This window comes from Drosophila takahashii, chromosome X (genome assembly GCF_030179915.1).
Source record: "Drosophila takahashii strain IR98-3 E-12201 chromosome X, DtakHiC1v2, whole genome shotgun sequence".
Taxonomy (NCBI): Eukaryota; Metazoa; Arthropoda; class Insecta; order Diptera; family Drosophilidae; genus Drosophila; species Drosophila takahashii.
The window spans coordinates 999,939-1,013,914 of record NC_091683.1 but is presented as its reverse complement, the minus strand read 5'-3'; the positions used below and the strand labels follow the sequence as shown (position 1 = coordinate 1,013,914).

Here is a 13,976-nt window from a genome sequence, read left to right as displayed (position 1 = left end):
AAAGACAACGGTTAATGATGCTTTTATTTGTGGGATTAGGCTAGGTGGCTCCTCCATCCTACGGCTCCAGCCGCAGCGTGCTCGTAATGAAGGCCAGGGCGCAGCGCTGCTGGGTGCTCACCTCCGCCTGCAGACGCTGCTCGAGCCGCGGACTGCAGGTGAAGAGCGGCGCCGACTGCTCGGGAACGATGCGGAAGGCGACGCGCCGCCACGTGGCCCGCACCTCCTCCAGGCGGTCCTCCTCCAGCGACTCCCGCATCGCGGGCAAATCGGAGCTCCTGGCCAGCTGGAGCAGGTGGGCAATGGCCAGGCAGAGCTGCTGCTGCAGGGCATCCCGATGGTTGTACTCCTCGAAGCTGTCCAGCGCGTTGGAGCGCTCCAGGGCCTCCAGCAGCGAACGCCAGACCAGCGGAAAGTGGGCGCCCAGATCCTGGCGCTGCTCCACCTGCAGCAGCACGCCGGCGGCATTGGTGCGCACCTTGAAGTTGGCATTGTGCACCACCAGCTGGCTGAGGGCGGGGAACAGGATCCCTGCCAGTTGGCCGCTGGCAAAGAAGGCCCGGTGCCGCACCAGATTCCCGATGGCATGGCAGGCGTTCCACTTGACCTTGGCGTTGCCCGAGGAGCGCACGCAGTCCAGCAGCTTGGCCATGGCCAGCTGCATCTGCTCGCCATTCTCCCGGCTGTTCTGCAGCTGGAGGATCTGCAGGAGATTCCCCAGGGCGCGCACTGCATTGGCGCGCACCTTGTCGTGTTCGCCGCAGCTCTTGGTGGCCGCCTGGATGAGGCGTCGCAGCAGTTCGCCGGAGACTCTCTCCGTTTGTAGGCAGGCGGCAATCAAGGCGTCACTGATGTTGCCCAGCGCCCAGGCGGCCTTGATCCTCACCGCCAGCTGCGCGTCGCCGATGATGCGCAGCGTCAGCTCCGCCGCGTTCTCCACAAATCCCAGATCCGTCTTCAGCGAGGGATGCAGCACGTAGACGGCCATGGCCCGCAGAGCGGCTCCCCTGACCAGCGTCTCCTCGTGGTCGTCGCTGGCGCAGCCGCTGAGGAAGGCCAGCAGGGCGGTCCTCTCGCCATCCGACAGCCGCTCGAAGCTGAAGGCTCCCATGTTGGACAGCGCATCGCAGAGGGCGCACTTCAGCGGGAAGCCGGCGCCATCGTAGGCGGCATAGGTGGCGGGGAGCAGTCTCAGCCAGAAGGACAGCTGCAGTTCCTTTTCCGACGCCTCCGGCAGCAGTCTTCCCAGCTGGTAGCCCACCGAATCCAGGCAGCGGGCGGCGTACAGCTTCACATCCGCAGCAGGGTCGCTTAGTCCGCCGGAGATCACCCTTGCCAGGCGAGCCTGGTGGCCGCGCAGCAGGCCAACGTGCGTGGCCATGGCCTGGAGCACCTGAAAGCACTCCAGGCGCACGGTGGTCGGGGTGCCGGGACCCTCTAGGTAACGGAGAACCTGCCTCAGCAGCCAGGAGTTGCGTGGAATTGACGGTGGCACTGGTTTAACTGCCGGTTTAACTGAATTTCTCCCTGCTGACTGCTCCTCCTCCTCTTCGAGTTCCACCTCTGAGTCGCACAGCTCCTGGTAGTCCTCCTCCTGTGTGATTTGCTCAAGATTCCTCTGGCTGGGCGCCAATCCCACCGAGCTGGCAATTTCCGGCGTCATCTTAGACGTGCCCACCAGCATTTCCATGACCAGCAAAGCAGAAACGGCCACCGGCGGATCTTCGCTTTTAACCAGCTTCTTCACATGGCCCACAAACTCGTAGACAAAGCCCATCTCCAGCTGATCGAAGGGCGTGGCCTGGACCAGAACGGCCAGGCACTTGAGGCACTGCGTCAGCACGGGCGGCGCGAACTCCCGCTCGAGGATGGAGCTCAGAGTGCGATAGGCGGCCAGCACCGAGCTGGCCAGGCTGACGGCGAAGGGCGTGAAGTTGCTGGGGCCGCGGGAGCAGGCCTGGCTGAGGAACGCCTTCGAGCCGTAGAGCAGCTGGGTGCCCAGTTGCAGGGCCAAAGCGCGACAGCGGGAATTGGTGTCCCTTTGGCCGAGGAGCAGCAGGTGGCGACCGCCGCCCGAGTCGCCGCCGTCGGGGAAGAGGACGTGCCAGTAGCCGTAGAGCGAGCGGCGGGGCAACTGGTTGGTCAGCGAGCCGAGCAAGTGCAGCGCCGAGATCCTCACCTTGGCCTGCAGCTGGCGGAGATGCTTGCTCTCCTCCGCCTGCTGCTGATCCGAATCCGAGGGCGGGCAGTTCTCGCCCGAGTCGCCGGTGAGGCAGCCGTAGTCCTGGTGGCCCAGCAGGAGCAGCGGATCCGGGGGCTCACTGACCGCCGCCTGCTGGCGCTGCTTGGCCAGGGATCGCATCTTGCGCACCTTGTTCTTGCGGCCGCAGGAGCGCGACTGCTGGGAGTCCGACGCATCCTGCTCCTGGCCGCCATAGGCAGCCGACTGCTGGGCGGGCGGCAGCTTGCGGGGCTTGACCAGCGTCGTCGTCGCTTCTCCTTCGGCTCCAAACTGCAGGTAGCACTGCACCAGGCCCATCAGCTCGGGAACACGCTGCGCCGCGTAGTCCGGCTGGCGGGTGAGCAGCTTCTGGAGCAGCTGCAGGCTGTGCGCCAGCAGGCGGGGCAGCTGCTGCTGCTGCTCCTCCAGAAAGCAGCCCTCGAAATGCAGCTGGATGAGCGAGTTGGCCAGGTTGCGGGTGTGGCTGCCCTCCTCCGGCGACTCCTCCAGCTCGGCCAGCACGTGCTCCTGGCACTGCAGCAGCAGCAGGGCTGCTTCTATGTCCTTCACCTGGGTTAAAGCGCTCAATCTCGGCCAGAAAACAGACAGTTTCTCCTTGGGCGTCGCCTTTAGCAGTGTTAGCAGGAGATTAAGGGCTTCGACGGAGGGTTCCGGCTGTCCTTCGGCTATTAGCTCGGCCACCAGCAGGTGGGAGCGCACTAGGATGATCCTGCGGGCCAGGAGGAGCTCCTGGAGCCACAGCTGCCACAGGCGCAACAGGTGCGGCTGCCCTCTCGCTCGCACCTCCGCGATTAGCTGCTGCAGACGCTCACCCGCCACGCCCACCGGCACGCCCAGCTGCGGGTGCAGCTCCCGCATCAGCTGCAGGCGCGCCTCGTCCCGGTCCTCTCCAGATTCCGCCTCCAGAAGCTTCCGGCGCAGATCCATTTCCACTATTTCCTTGTTGTTGTGTTAATTCATCGCCAGATGTGATTCGATAAACGATAGACGAACAATTGGTTCCGCTCCTGGGTATGTAGATGTAGAGAACTTTCAATTGGTTGCGTTCCAGAATAAAGAGGTGTTGCTTTTTGCTTTTATCTTCAGCAAAGTTAACAAAGTTAATTTAAAACTGAAGAGAAACTATTGGAATAGCTGGAAAATCTGTTATCGATGGCTTAGGTTCTTGGAGTGTGACCAGTGGGCGCTAGCTTGTTTTGCCCTAGTATCGTAACTATCGATAGGTGCAATGATTACCAAATCGAGCGCGCGTCAATCTAAATTCAAAGTTACTTATCGATGAGGTAATTAAAATATTCATTAAGTCAATGAATAACTACATACATAATAAATATATAATTTAAATAACAAATCATCACAAAAAACTCTTTGCAAGTAGTTTAAACACAAATAACTAATAATCTAGTTTCCCAAACTTCTCCTGCACTTTCGTCAAGGCCTGGCATTACTTAAAACATGTTATTTATTTGTAGTTGGTATGTCTAGTTTATCAATGTAGTACACGCACAAATAAACAGTTTAATCCTACGTTATTCAAAAGAGCTCGGTAAAAAAGGTCACATACCAATTCTACTTGACTTTCTGTTTCTGTTCCTGTTCCTCAGCTTTTCCTTCTTAAGTTTCTCTGTTTTTCTCGTTTTACTATTAACTACATTTATCAGTACGTAGTAGGGCTACATGCTATAAGGGCTCGTCCTTACACCTAGCCAAAAAAATAGTGACAATGATGGGGAATTAAGGAATAGAATAGAATACAATGTACAAAGCAGTCGAAGCCCGGATTCTCTATAAAAAAAAAATAGGAGTGGGGGGAGAAACAAGGCCGGGTTACTTGGGGTAAATGGGGCATGGGTCATGGGGCATAACATCAACATCATTTTGGCATAACAAGTCTTTTATGTTGTTGGTTTATCCTGGCGACACTCGCTGATTACCGCCTCCCCCGCTGATTGCGATTGTTTCCTCCTCCTCCTCCACCTGGAAAGTGTCCACCTCTGCCGCCCCCATTGTTGTTATTGTTGTTGTTATTTCCGTTGTTGAAATTCTTGAAGGGCATGCCCATGTTGCCCATGTTGTTTCCTCCTCCTCCGCCGCCTCCTCCATTGTTGCCCGCTCCGCCCGCAAAGGGATTAAAGGGATTGCCATTGGGCACAGGTCCTGGTCCTCCACCCTGGTTTCCTCCATTGGGTGGCATTCCCAGCAGTCCAGCTCGTGGAGGTGGCTGATTGAACAGAGGCGCCCCCATTTGCATCATCATTCCCGACATGCGTAGCATTCGTATATTCGGCGGTGGTACCCTTAACATCTGAGCCAGATTTGGTGGAGGTTGCGATAGATTCGGCAGCACCACTCCTCCTCCGCCGCCTGCTGCTGCTCCACCCACTGAATTATTCTCCTCGGGCATCTGCACCACCTGACCATTGTCGTCCACAAAGATGTAGAGCTTGGCAAAGATCTGCTGCAACGTGGGGCTGTTCACGATGAAGCCCACGTCGAAGATCTTCGGGGCATCCTCGGGCAGCTGGTGGAACTTCTTGAGCTCGGTGAAGACCAAGGCGAGCTGCTGGTTGACCATGATCTTGTTGTTGCTGCCCAGGTTCTTGTACCAGTTGGAGCTCTGCATGAGGCTGCGGATCTCGGAGATCTGCTTGCTGCCCCCGGTGGCATTCGATGTGGTGGCAGGAGCGGGATTCGCCTGAGCCTGCGCCTGCGCCTGCGCCTGAAGGTGGGCTCTCCTGGGATCGCGACGCGGATCTGCCCGCACTTGGGGCTTCTCCACGGGCAGACTGGGCGGCGGCACGCTCATCGATGGCGGCGGTACGCTCATGGAGGGCAGATGGGCCAGCGTCGGGGGCGGAGAACTGGGCGTGGCATCGCGTATCGCGTTCGTATCCGACTCCGGCGAGGCTATGGTCGCCCCGGAACGGCCAAAGGAGTCGCTGATCGAGGAGGAGCTTCCTCCGCCTCCTCCCGATAAGCTGCCTCCCATTGAACCCAGGACTCCTCCATTATCCGGCATCTCGGGCAGCCCGAGGATGCGACGCATGCGGGGATCCCTCAGGTCGCGCTGCTCCTTGTGCTGGGCACTCAGCCGGATCTGCGCGTAGCTGGCCTCCTCCACGGACACCTCCTGCAGCTGCCAGCGAAGCGGCGTGTGCGAGAAGATGGCCGCATCGATTTCGGTGGCGGGCATATAGTGTTTCATCGGCTCGAACGGCAGTCGCATGTCCGTGTCCCGCTGGCGCAGCTCCTCGCCCGCCTCCGGTCGCTGCAGCTCCTCCACCTTGGATGGGTCAAAGTCGTACATGGAGGGACGCACGTAGAGCGAGGGCGTCGTGGGCGGCAGCACAGGCGTAATGGCAGGCAACTCGGGCATCTCCTCCTGCTTGGGCGACTGCGATCCCGGTTCCGGCGTGGGCGTCGGCGTCAGCGAGCGCGAATTGGAGTTGGAGTTCTCATTGGCCGAGTCCACGTCCCCGTCGCCGCTGTGCGCCTTGAAGGGATTGCGGATGATGTCGCGGTAGAAGGCCGCCCTGGCCTCGGGATCCGCCTGCTTGTCGCCGAACAGAATCCGGCTGAACACATTGGTGGAGCTGCTCGGCGGCACCCCCGACTTGGGGCCCCCCGATGGCTCCAGCTGGCCAGTTGCCGTCTCCTGGGTGGGCGACGTGGCACTGGCCGGCAGAAGCTGCTGGCTGGATGCCTGACCTGCCTGCTGGAGCATGTTGCTCATGAAGCTGGGCAAATCGAAGACGGAGGGCAGCGGCGCCTCCTCGGCGGAGGCAGAGTCCTGACGAGCGACTGGCGGCGCCTTGGCCACCTGCTGTTTGCTTGCCGGCTGCTCCTCCTCGGCGGTGGACTCGTTGCCATCGTCTATGACCAGTTGTTCGTCGTCATCGCGATCGTCGTCCACTTGAATGAAACGGAGAAGAAGTCAATGAGTAAGGTGATTTAAAGCAAGCTGTGGTGTAAAATTAGATTACTCTTCCTATCTTAATTTCAAATCTAATCTTGAGATCATTCCTATTAACTTATAAAATCATTAAATTTAGATTTACTTGCTTATACGTTAAAACAATCCAAATTTTAGCTGCTTTCGTATTATTTTGGCATTATTTTTTTTATCCTTCTTCTGGAATCTATGTAATATAGACGTCCGAATTTTGTTAAATTTAATTCGACATTTTGAAATGTGAGAAGAAGAGAATGTAATAATAATTATACCCGTTACTCGTAGAGTAAAAGGGTATACTAGATTCGTGCAAAAGTATGTAACAGCTAGAAGGAAGCGTTTCCGACCCCATAAAGTATATATATTCTTGATCAGGGTCACTAGCCGAGTCGATCTAGCCATGTCCGTCTGTCTGTCTGTCTGTCTGTCTGTCTGTCTGTCTGTCTGTCTGTCTGTCCGTCTGTCCGTCTGTATGAACGCTGAGATCTCAGAAACTACAAAAGCTAGAAGGTTGAGATTTCCCACACATATTCTTTGGCTTCCTACGCAGCGCAAGTTTATTTTAGCCGAGCGCCACGCCCCCTCTAACGCCCACAATCGCCCACTAACGATTTTGAAATGGGTCCTGCGCCCACATCTTTAAAGATTTCCGAGAAGTATAAATGCAATTTTGTTGTGTATATCGAAATGTAGAAGACATTTTTCAAATCGGACCATTCATTAAAAAGTTATACGCAATCAAAAATTATATATCTATCTCCCTCGCACTCCCTTTAGCTGAGTGACGGGTATTAGATAGTCGGGACACCAACCCGACTATAGCGTTCTCTCTTGTTTTTTTCCTATTAATTTCCCTTAATTTTTCGACCGTTCCTATGGCAGCTATAGTGATCCGATTTTTCTAAAATTTAATTCGAAATACAGAAATTTAAAAAATAATGTTCCCAAGAGTAGAAGGTAAATATTTCAAAAAATACAGAAGCTAGAATTTTGTTAACCTTTTTTTCCGATCTTTCCTATGGGAGCTATAAGATATAGTTGTCCGATCCGGTCGGTTCCGACTTATATACTACCTGCCATAGAAAGAAGACTTTTGGGAAAGTTTCATCCCGATAGCTTAAAAACTGAGAGACTAGTTTGCGTGGAAGTATACGGACAAACGGACAGACGGACGGACAGACGGATGGATAGATGGACATGGCTAGATCGACTGACTAAAATCATTATACCCCCTCCTAGGGTATAAAATCTTTCTAAAGCTAAATATCAAGTAATCCCTCAACTCACGCGGATCGTTGCCCGAGAAGCTGACATGTGCATCCTTCAGATACTGCGTGTAGTCCACCATGATGAAGCCATTGCTGTTGGAGTTGCTGTTGCTGGCCTCCGTTTCTGGCTTCGCAACGGGAGTGCTGCGGAAAGAGTAAATATAAGCGTAAGTAGCTGATAAGAATGCGGCTTTCCAAGTGATGAGCCTACCTGACTGGCGTTTCGGTTTGGGTTGTCTGTGGCTTGGCGTCCTCCGCCTTGCGCTGAATCTCGCCCAGCTCGACTAGCGTGAGCCCCGCCTCGGTTAGCTGGCCAAAGGGCACCTGCAGCATCTGCTCCAGGTTGGTGATGCCCAGCTTGTTCAGCTTGGCCATGTTCTCGGCACTCAGGACGTGACTGAGGTTGGCCAGGTCCAGGTGAGGTGGCAATGGCTTGGCCGCCGGCGATGTGTTGCCCGTTTCTGGGGCAGCTACTGCTGCTGCCGCTGCCGCCTTGGCGGCCGTTTTGTCAGCCCAGCGGGACTTTCGCTTCTTCTCCGGATGCGGCGGATTGATGACCATGTCCAGGAGCGAGGGAATGCACTCGGCACCCGCCTGTTGTTGCTGCTGCTGTTGCTCCTGCTGCTGCTGCATCTGTTGTTGTTGCTGCTGCATCTGTTGCTGCTGCTGCTGCTGCATCTGCATGTGCTGCTGCTGCTGATCCTGTCGCCTGCCCATCCCCGCATTGCCCATCATGCTCCAGGTGTTCTCCCGCTTGAACTGCTCGCACAACTGCTCGTGCCGTCGCGTCATCTGGCCCATGGCAATGTCCCTCGATATTCGCTTAAAGTCACCCAAGATCTCCTTGGGCGCCGTCTCCATGTGCTTCAGCAGGATGTTGCGCAGCTGCTCGGTCAGCGGTTCGCCGTGATGGAAGAGGCAGTCGTCGCCGGCATAGCAGTCCATGCCCAGGTAGTAGTACTTGCAGGGGAACTCCTTGTGCATGTAGGAGCACTTGTCGCGCTTGGCACAGCAGTCCATCAGATAGAACTTGCACAGCTCCAGCTTGCGGGGTTCAATGCGACCACCGCCGCCTCCGCCGCCGCCGCCGCCCATCTTCTCCATCTGTCCACCGCCGCCGGCACCTCCTCCCTCGCCTCCCGAGTCGCGGCGATTTCGCTTGGCTCCTCCTCCGCCGGCGCCCTCGTGGCGATCGCGATCCCTCCGCTTGCGATTGTTGCCACCCCGCTGCTGCTGCTCCTTCTCCCTTTCCCGTCGCATTCGCCGCCGCTGATTCATCAGCCCAGGTGCCGCGGATGCCTCCTCCTCGGAGTAGGAATCGTAGCTGCTGTAGGGGTCCTGCTGCGAGTCGTAGCCTCCACCGCCGCCGCCTCCTCCGCCCGCGCCAGAGCCGTCGTCCCAATGACCACCACCACCGCCGCCGGAGGAGGGAGGTGCTACTCCTCCGGGCGGCGGACTGCCGCCGCGCACGTTCATCATCTCGTACTCCATGTCCATGTCATCACTGCCAGCACCGCCCGCCACGCTGGACACGTCGCCATCTTCACGGCGCGACCGTTTCTGGAGAGGATCAAGACGGAAAGCAAAGGATTAAATGGAGAAATGGAGATAAATGAGATATTTAAGTTAGGATATCATGGGATAGGAATATCTCATGCATAAAAATACTTGGGTTCCTACTTAATAATCCTAATATAGTAATAATTAATCAGGGGTTTTAAAAAGTAATAAAACCCATCCCATATAAAAACCAGAAAATACCAATATAAAAATTACTAGAAAATTACAATTCCTTGTCCTGGAAACGGGTTCCTTGGACCCTGCCTTATATTTATACCCACCTGGCTGGGTTGCAGCCAGCTAAACAGAACCATGCAGCAATCAAGTTGCTAGCTGATGCCAAACTAAAGACGGAAACTAAAGACAAGGGAGTGATCTATATGGGAAAACAATCCGTCATGGATGTTTGATACGCTGCTTAAACACATTATTACATCATTTGCCAAGATTACCATGTTCTCGTGTAAGAAAATAATTTGTATTTGTAGAGTATGCAACAAATTCGTGTATGGAATAGGAAATCTAAATTTAAAATCTTTAAAAATATAAAATACAAATAGGATTTGTATTGATGTAATTATTACGTAGAATTCAATCCAAATTCGTTGACATAGATTTCTGTGACACCCCTGAGAGTGTTTTGTTTTTTTAAAATGTACCGAAGGTCTTCAAAATAAATAGACAAAAAATAAACTTTTTCTTCAGTTTTTCAGTCGTAATTTGGACAAATCAAGGCCCACGGCTAAGCGACTGACTGTTTTGAACCTAAACTAACGATTCCCATCACTTTTGGGAGAATTTAATTTTTTACCAATTTTCGCATTTTTGATAAGGGGTTACATCATGATTTTTTGCAAAAAATGGCAAAAAATAAAATGTCGAGACTTAAACGCAAAACGATTCAGAATTAAGCTACGAGTTCAACAAGGTATGACATTCCATATTTGGGCAATTATTTCCTTTGTTTTCGCAAAAAAAACTGATATTTTAGGGCGAAAATTACGGAAATACAAATCAAAGATGGTTAGAGATATTTAAGGAATTCTAATGATTAAGAATAAGAGGTTGGATATTGGTAGAAGAAATTGGAAAAGGGCCTCACCTGGTGGTCCTTGTCCTTCTTTTGCTCTCGCTCGCGCTCTTTTTTGCGCTTCCTTCGCCTGCTGCTGCGACTTGGCTGCTGGAGGGGATTTCCCTCCCCGGCTAGTCCCTCCAAGGAAAGATCGCCCATGTCCTGGTTGGACGAACGCATCCTGGGCATTGGCGGCTCAATGCCCTTCTTCTTTAAGGCATTAGCAATGGCATTCTCGATGCTGCTAGCATGATCATCTAATGAATTACAAGATTACAAGGAAATACAATCAATAAAATATATAATCAAGCTAAATCAAAGAACCCCCTGAGCTTTTACCTTCCAATGGCCTGGGCTTCTTGGACTTGCTGCTATTGCTATTTTGTGGACCTGTGGAATCAGCCGATAGTCCCATATAGACGACATCCTCGTCGGCGATTTTGTTCTTAAGCTCAACGCCCACAAATTGGACCTCTTCATCCGCTGGGGAAACCTTTTTCTGGGCCTGGATCTTTGGCGGCGCTGGCTGCTCCTCCTCCTCGTCATCGTCGTCGATCTCGCCATCCTCTAGATCCTCCACCAAGTCAATCACCGGCGCATCCGCCAAAGTGGATGACATTGTGGTCTTTATAGCCTATATCTCTCGCTGGCGGTAGAACTCTTAGTAAACCTGAGAAAAGCGATTCCCCTCATGCAAGACTGCTGCAAATAAAAGAGATTTTGGAGAACCTCTGGTTGGTAAGGGTCATGGATATTGAAAGTGTTCTATATTTAGCCCTACATTACATTATGAGTAAATATATCGAAATATTCAAGAGTAAATTCCCAACCTAACCACATATGCGATCGAAACTTAAAACTGAATGAAAGGAATTGGTTAACACTAAAGGCAAACGTTCCTGATTGGTGGAAAGGGGGGTGTAATCTTGAAAACTAAATATTCTGGCTTTGAAATAATGGGAGTATTAAAAGTGTACCTCATCCTCTTGGCTACGTTATAAAATAAGCCATTTAATAGTTCGTTATCTCAATTACACAAAGTGGCAAACTGTAATGTGATATTAATTGACTTAATTAGGTTATATCTGCACAGGGAAAAATTTGACAGTCGAAAATGTAATTGCCAATTTCAAATTCAATGATAATTTGTATCTTTTTTAGAATATCTGATACTAATCTTACTTTAAAGTTATTTTTTCCGAAAAGCCGGACAAAATGTATAAAATTCGAAATGCTACGCTACATAGGAATATTAAAAACGTATTAAAGCTAATTTAGAAATTAATTTATAAATAATTTTTAAGCAGTAATTGCAAGACCAAAATATGATCATAAAAATATCAAGCTTTTTGAATCAAATTTTCAGATCTAGTCAGTTTTCATACAGTGGGAAACAAAAATGTTGGCACAGTAAGCAAGATGCACTTTAATTCTGTCTTTCTGCGTCTAATAAGAGTGATTAGATCAATAATTAGATTATGTTATCGCAGATTAAACCTGACGTCAAGATAGAATTTGGGAAATATTTTTATCCCATACCGATTCAGTGACATAATGTTTAAAATAAAAACAATAGAGTTCAACTGGGAACTTTTAAAATGTCGTGGAGGTCCTTCTTGACCTCAGATTTAGACTGTGTTGGGATTATCTTAAAACGAACTGAAAAAACCGGCATCTGAGCATCCTGCAAATTAAAAATGACATTTCGCAGATTAATAAACTAATGTTTTTCTAAACTATTAAAATATTAAAATTAACGTTTTAATAAAACTGTTAATAACAATTGATTTTCTAAAAAATATATAAATTTAAAAATAAAAAAATTATTTTTAAATAAAAAGAATTTAATTAATTACTTAGTAAATGTGCAGCATGCTTTTGTGTCACATTTTTGTTGACCACTGTATAACTCATTAAAAACAATAATATTACACTTAGAGAATTGCCTAAACCACTTAAATCTAAATTCTCCGAATTAATAAAAAACGTAAACAGTTTCTGAAAACCGAAAGGCGAAAGTGGAAAGCAACCGCAACCAATCTTTCCATTGATTTTGGAAGCAAGACTTTTTTTTGTTATTTGTTATTGTGTGAAAAAGATATGAACCGTTATACATAAGTCACACGCGCATATCTGCACGTATGTACATATGTGTGTCTGTGTGTATGTATGCACCTGGCACTTGTAGTTTGCATACAAATTGATGACATGTAACTGATGCAAATCATGTCGATTGATGAAAATAACAAAATCAAATGTGTCAAATGATACTCACACACGCACATAACGAGCGCGTGTTTAATTCTTACTCGCGGTTGTTTATCTTGTTGTCTCGCTCGCACACCCATGACCTAAGCAGGGCATACATACAGACACACAAGGTTTCCAGTGCGTATGTACATGTGCGTGTGTGTTGTGGGGAAAAGAGAATGTCTTTAATTATCAATGCAATTTCTCAAGTTTGCGTAAAAAGAAAGTTTGGTTGTTGGTTGCTTTTTTGTTTGCTGTGCGAATTTCTCTGGATGCTACTGTAAACGGCAGGCGTGTGTGTGCGTGTGCCAAACACAGCTGCGCAGTTTGCAGTTATATACTAGTGTACATACAGACATACAGTGAACGAAAAAGCACGCATTTTTGTTTTGTTTTGCTGGCGTTCCAAAAACAAATGTATGTACTTTCCAACAGCTTGCGCCAGCCGTCCCTTTCTCACACCCACACACGTAGGCGAGGGAGGCGTGGCCCCAGTGCGACATACATACACAGACATGGGTACATATACAGTGGAGTACATACAGATATTTCGGAACTATGCCAAACAAACAATTTGTTTTCGATCTTACTTTTTTTAGCGTGATTTTACGTGCGATTTCTGTTTTTAGGTGGAACATTTACAACTTTTCGGTGCTTCTTTATAACATTGCTGTTCGGTTTTCGGTTTATAGGTAGAATTTTTGGTTCGTTGTTTTGCTTTTGGCTTTTTGCTTTTGGCTTTTCGCTTTCGGATTTCAGAGTTCAGATTTCCTGTTTGTGATTTTTGTTCGACTTTGGCGGCGCCGCTTACATAATGTGGAAGTGGTACAGTAGGTGAATAAAGATATATATACAGGCATATATGGCATACAGTCGTGGCCACATATATACTATACATTGACATACATCTGATGTATTCGCTTTTGATGACGCAGCCGTGGGTACATACATATGTAGGTATGAAAAAATCGTTGAGTTCTCGCAGAACCGAGTGCGAATTTGACTTTTTCGACTTATTTTCTGCTGATACTATATATATGTACAGGCATAAGTGTGTGCGTGCCTGCGGCGACCTCTCGCTCGCACCCGCTCGGCTCGCTCTCGCCCTCTCTGTCTCTCTGCCTGCGGCGGCCCTGTCTCTCAGTCTCTCCCTTTCTCTCAGTCTGTCTCTGTTACGCTCATGGACAGAATACAATATACAAAAACATTAAATTAATAACTTTTCGTCCAGAACATAGTAGTCAGGAGGTGTTTTTTAGTTCGAAATTCAACAATGAGTGGTGGGACCGTTCGGGGTAGTGGCCGGAATCGCAAACCTATCGAAATATTCGTGTTTTCGGGTGAGGGTAAAAATACTATACCGTGATTTATTTTTAAAAATGTGGTTCCCTCTCCGCCAGAGGGCGCTCTAAAGCTTTAAGCTCAGTACAAATATTTTTATCGCGATGGTTTCCCTTTTCCACCAGATTGGCGCCTTAAACTGTTAGGCCCAGCGACTTTTAACAGAAATGTTAGGATGCACCGTTTACATTGGCAGAGCAGCGGCAGCGGCGCAACAGTTCTGCCAATGTAAGAAAACGTTGTATCTTAACATTTGGGATGGGAAAAATAAAAATAATTATATCGCGATAT

At 50.0% G+C, this 13,976-nt stretch overlaps 2 protein-coding genes across 5 annotated transcripts; both read right to left on the bottom strand.

Moving 5' to 3' along the window:
* Nucleotides 1-14: 14 nt before the first annotated feature.
* LOC108063858 (HEAT repeat-containing protein 6) lies at nucleotides 15-3,397 on the bottom strand. The gene has a single exon (XM_017151118.3). It carries the CDS (start codon nucleotides 3,167-3,169, stop codon nucleotides 59-61), a length of 3,111 nt encoding a protein of 1,036 aa, XP_017006607.2. The 5' UTR covers nucleotides 3,170-3,397; the 3' UTR covers nucleotides 15-58.
* Nucleotides 3,398-3,686: 289 nt separating this feature from the next.
* su(sable) (suppressor of sable) lies at nucleotides 3,687-13,626 on the bottom strand. 4 transcript variants are annotated; one of them, XM_017151117.3, is made up of 6 exons: nucleotides 13,251-13,626; nucleotides 10,434-10,796; nucleotides 10,125-10,351; nucleotides 7,674-9,022; nucleotides 7,482-7,606; nucleotides 3,687-6,154 (listed from the first exon to the last, which is right to left on the bottom strand). In XM_017151117.3, the coding sequence occupies exons 2-6, from the start codon at nucleotides 10,711-10,713 to the stop codon at nucleotides 4,173-4,175; spliced, it is 3,963 nt and encodes a 1,320-aa protein (XP_017006606.2). In that variant the 5' UTR covers nucleotides 10,714-10,796; nucleotides 13,251-13,626; the 3' UTR covers nucleotides 3,687-4,172. The 4 variants fall into 4 exon arrangements, with proteins under 4 accessions (XP_017006606.2, XP_044250184.1, XP_070075381.1 ...); XM_044394249.2 differs by having other exon boundaries at nucleotides 10,434-10,793; XM_070219280.1 differs by lacking the exons at nucleotides 10,125-10,351; nucleotides 10,434-10,796; nucleotides 13,251-13,626 and adding an exon at nucleotides 9,304-9,416.
* Nucleotides 13,627-13,976: the final 350 nt, after the last annotated feature.